Genomic DNA, 4,123 nt, shown 5'->3' with positions numbered 1-4,123 from the left:
CCCACAACACGCCCAGTAGACATACAAATAGACACCCACAACACGTCCAGTAGACATACAAATAGACACCCACAACACGCCCAGTAGACATTCAAATAGATACCCACCACACGCCCAGGAGACATACAAATAGACACCCACAACACGTCCAGTAGACATACAAATAGACACCCACAACACGCCCAGTAGACATACAAATAGACACCGTTTGCAGATGCTACACCATCATGAGTCGGTCATCAATCGGCATGGCCCGCTTAATGTATCGGTACGTGTGAACATGAATGTGGATCCACGTGTGGATGTGGGTACCATAGTTGTTTGCTACGCGTGTGCACTTTCACATCAAGCCACACACGCGAAGGTGCACACGCTGATGTACGTATACACGTACACCGGAATAGGATGATAAGATCTTGGAGCACCCACCTCGATTGTTGATGATATTCCTGATGACAAGCCATCGATAGTCTTCCTCGCCATTGTATCCGCCTGAAACACAAACACGCACAGAGTGTTTAAAAACAGTCAAGCAAACTATCAGTACAGGTGGACGTTTCCTGTGTAGTCTATGAACATACTCAACACGGTACAGGCATACTATAAACGTTTACTAATGTTGCTATGCATTCTATGGATGTAGTCCACAAAGCATAAGTGACGGAGGATTGGTTATGCTCAGCTATGGACTTGGCGTTGCAAATGAATTGGGCATTGAAAGCCAAGGTAGTCTGTTCCCCTTCAGTATAGATACCTCTCAACCTCGAAGCCATCTATTAAAGTATGTGTCTGAGAGTGTATGACTCGAGTGTGGCCATCTATTTAAGTGTGTGTCTGAGAGTGTATGACTCCAGTGTGGTTGTGGAGTGCTGCTATTCGCCTGTTAAGCGAGTTCGCTGTGCTCTTCAGTTAATATTTGAGGAACTATACGCCCACTCGGCAGTATATCACAACAGCCTTGCTTTCGTACTGAAACGTTGCAATGCCATAGCTGTGTTGTTGTAGTAGCCATGTCTTCGTACTGTAACGTTGCAATGTCATAGCTGTGTTGTTGTAGTAGCCATGTCTTCGTACTGTAACGTTGCAATGTCACAGCTGGGTTGTTGTAGTAGCTATGTCTTCGTACTGTAACCTTGCAATGTCATAGCTATGTTGTTGTAGTAGCCATGTCTTCGTACTGTAACGTTGCAATGTCATAGCTGTGTTGTTGTAGTAGCCATGTCTTTGTACTGTAACGTTGCAATGTCATAGCTGTGTTGTTGTCGTAGCCATGTCTTCGTTCTGTAACCTTGCAATGCTACAGCTGTATTGCCATAAGAGATACGAGTCACACTGTCACTTGCGATCCTGTACCTGTGTAGCCTCACCTGTGCCCAGCACAATACTATAGAACTGCTCATCAAGCACACTTCTGTCACAACCCCCGCTCTAAACTGGCCAATAAAACCACTGGTAAGTAAGCCCAAGCTACTTGTACTCTTAGTGAATTGCACACTCGGGGTACAAGTTAAGTGATATCCGACATCTCTTCCAGTGCACGTACTCAACCCCCAAAGAATCTCCTAATGAATCTCCTCACGAATCTCGGACTGCATCTCGGTTTGTGGATCATGCAGAGCGGGCCTTCTGAGACAAGAAGCTGGTATACACCTACAACCCGAGACAAGAAACCTATACTTGTACTATATTTCTACACGTGTACTATATATCTACACGTGTACTATATATCTACACGTGTACTATATATCTACACGTGTACTATACATCTACACGTGTACTATATATCTACACGTGTACTATACATCTACACGTGTACTATATATCTACACGTGTACTATACATCTACACGTGTACTATATATCTACACGTGTACTATATACCTACACGTGTACTATACATCTACACGTGTACTATATATCTACACGTGTACTACACGTGTACATTGACAGAAGTGTGACAGAAGTGAACGAGCGACTCTGTGCACAATACGGCACAAAGATAACCCCCAAACCTTTTCTGGCGAAATTGTAGGTCAGCCGTAGACCCCAGAGTGTAGCAAGCACCGCCATAACCGTCAGCCTAGAAGGTGTATAGCCAAGAATGTGACACGTAAGAAATCAGTCTACAAAGAAGCGCCCATATGTGCTACGTATAGCAGGTTTTCAGATGTCTTTCGCATGGCGTCTGTATTGTGTTCCACTGTTGTAAATCAAATAAACAAATAAAATACGGTTAAGATTGTCAGCCTAAGAGTCGCATGGTCGAGGTGAGAAGGTAAAAAGATATTCAGCAGAATAACGATGGGCACGAATGCGCTACATATGACAGGTATTTCAATGTTTTTCGGTGTCTGTGTAGTGTTGCGGTGTTAAAAAAGTGTATGGTGGACTGCTATGGTTTCTCAGTGTCTGTGTAGTGTTGCGGTGTTAGTAACGTTTATGGAGGACAGCTATGGTTGCCCACCTGGGAGTGGCATAGTCGAGCTGAGAACTGAAATAGAACAATTGGCAACGGACAGCTTATTAAAAACATAAGTGGTGTGATATCTTGGTGCCTTTCGCGTGCCGCCTGCGCTGAGTTGTACTGTTTGTGATTGAGCGTAAAATTTACGTCGTGATCGTCAGTCTCGGGCTGGCGATGGAGTATTCAATTGACACTTTACACGAAGACGTTGTTCTAGTTTACGCGACAATTTAGGTGACGTTTGACGATTTAGTGAATAGAGTTCAAGGATACAATGAATGTGGGTCTGCCATAATGAGGTATGTAAGCTCACGTCGTAAAACATTATAATGGTGGTACGTGCGACTGGGTGATAGGCAACATTCAATGGTATAAATTGGCGTGTCATATATTCAGGTATATAAATAGCACTGCGTAGTGTGCAGGGGTACAACTACCAATAAAAAGATCACCCATCACCGACAAGTGAGCGGAGTGCTATGGAAAGGGGTCGATACGTCGCAGTAATCACATCAGACAGACTGTAGAGCTGAGCACCTTAGCATAGGCGTGCGTGGTGCCTATGGTGGAGCCCTTTAGGACTTAAAAACGTCTACCATTAACTACAGTCCAATACTTAGAAGATTCAAACAGCTCACGGCAGGCGTCGTATGCAATGCCCATACGTAATTGACCAAGTACTAGCCGCCATAAGCAGAGCAGAGCCCATTGCACAACACAGAACAACACAGCAACACACTAGTGCGGTATGAGTCTGACCCGACTGACACAATGCCGGTCGTCCGACGCTCTCACCTTGAATTCCATCTGGAGCTGGCTGCAAAGATGATGGAGTATACAACCGGCAGAATGCTCCACAACTGGTCCACTTTGCTGTAGTTCCCGGTGAGAAAGCCCATGACGAAACAATAGGTCGACGTGGCTGGGAACGACAACAATACGGGAAATGCGACAAAACTTATAAGACAGCGAACCACAAGTCAAAGAGGGGGGGGGGTGCTATATCCGTAGCTATGTAGAATTGAAGACAAGTGATAGGTCTCTACGCGTACACTGGGCTGCACATAACCTGCAGAAGCTCTCGAGATATCGCCTCAATCGCGTTGATGCCAAATTTGAGCTACATTCAAACAAACTCGTACCTAGCATCAGCAGTGTGCAGACAACCAGAGGATTGGTAGCGTGGAAACTCTGGACTGGTGTTTGCATCCATTCTGAGAGATGTACCTGTAACAGGGAATATCAGGATCAGGAATGAGAAAGATGAGAAAGAACTCTCATCGCTGGCGGCTAAAGGAGAAATGCTCACCACCAATTTAGAAATTTTAGACTGTCCATGGCATTCCCACAGTTAAAGACGTGAGAATCTATGCATGTACAAAAGGTAAAATATCCCGAAATACGACCTCACCTGACAAATACGGAGAAACACACAAATTGAAATTTAAATGTATACATGCGCCTACAAATATATAGAACCCACAAAAGCAATCAAAGATTGGCGTATCTTTACCGAAGGACTGATATATCTTCATTTACATATTTACACAAGTATATATATATATATATATATATATATATATATATATATTATATATATATATATATATATATATAGTAGTGTGTTAGTTAGTTAGTTAGTTATTAGTTAATTAAGTTA

The 4,123-nt window shown here is 43.5% G+C and overlaps 1 protein-coding gene across 1 annotated transcript in view; it reads right to left on the bottom strand.

The window, feature by feature from the left end:
• The window catches only part of SARC_12314 (hypothetical protein), a 7,436-nt gene extending 3,668 nt beyond the window's left edge, over nucleotides 1-3,768 (bottom strand). Inside the window, exons 1-4 of the mRNA XM_014293580.1 lie at nucleotides 3,606-3,768; nucleotides 3,259-3,385; nucleotides 2,012-2,079; nucleotides 430-492 (exon numbers count right to left, since the gene is read on the bottom strand). Coding sequence (XP_014149055.1) covers nucleotides 430-492; nucleotides 2,012-2,079; nucleotides 3,259-3,385; nucleotides 3,606-3,672 — 325 coding nt within the window. The 5' untranslated portion in view covers nucleotides 3,673-3,768. The remainder of the gene's footprint in view (nucleotides 1-429; nucleotides 493-2,011; nucleotides 2,080-3,258; nucleotides 3,386-3,605) is intronic.
• Nucleotides 3,769-4,123: the final 355 nt, after the last annotated feature.

Source organism: Sphaeroforma arctica (assembly GCF_001186125.1).
Source record: "Sphaeroforma arctica JP610 unplaced genomic scaffold supercont1.2217, whole genome shotgun sequence".
NCBI lineage: Eukaryota > Ichthyosporea > Ichthyophonida > Sphaeroforma > Sphaeroforma arctica.
The sequence above is the reverse complement of the archived record's forward strand: the minus strand, read 5'-3'. Positions and strand labels throughout refer to the sequence as shown.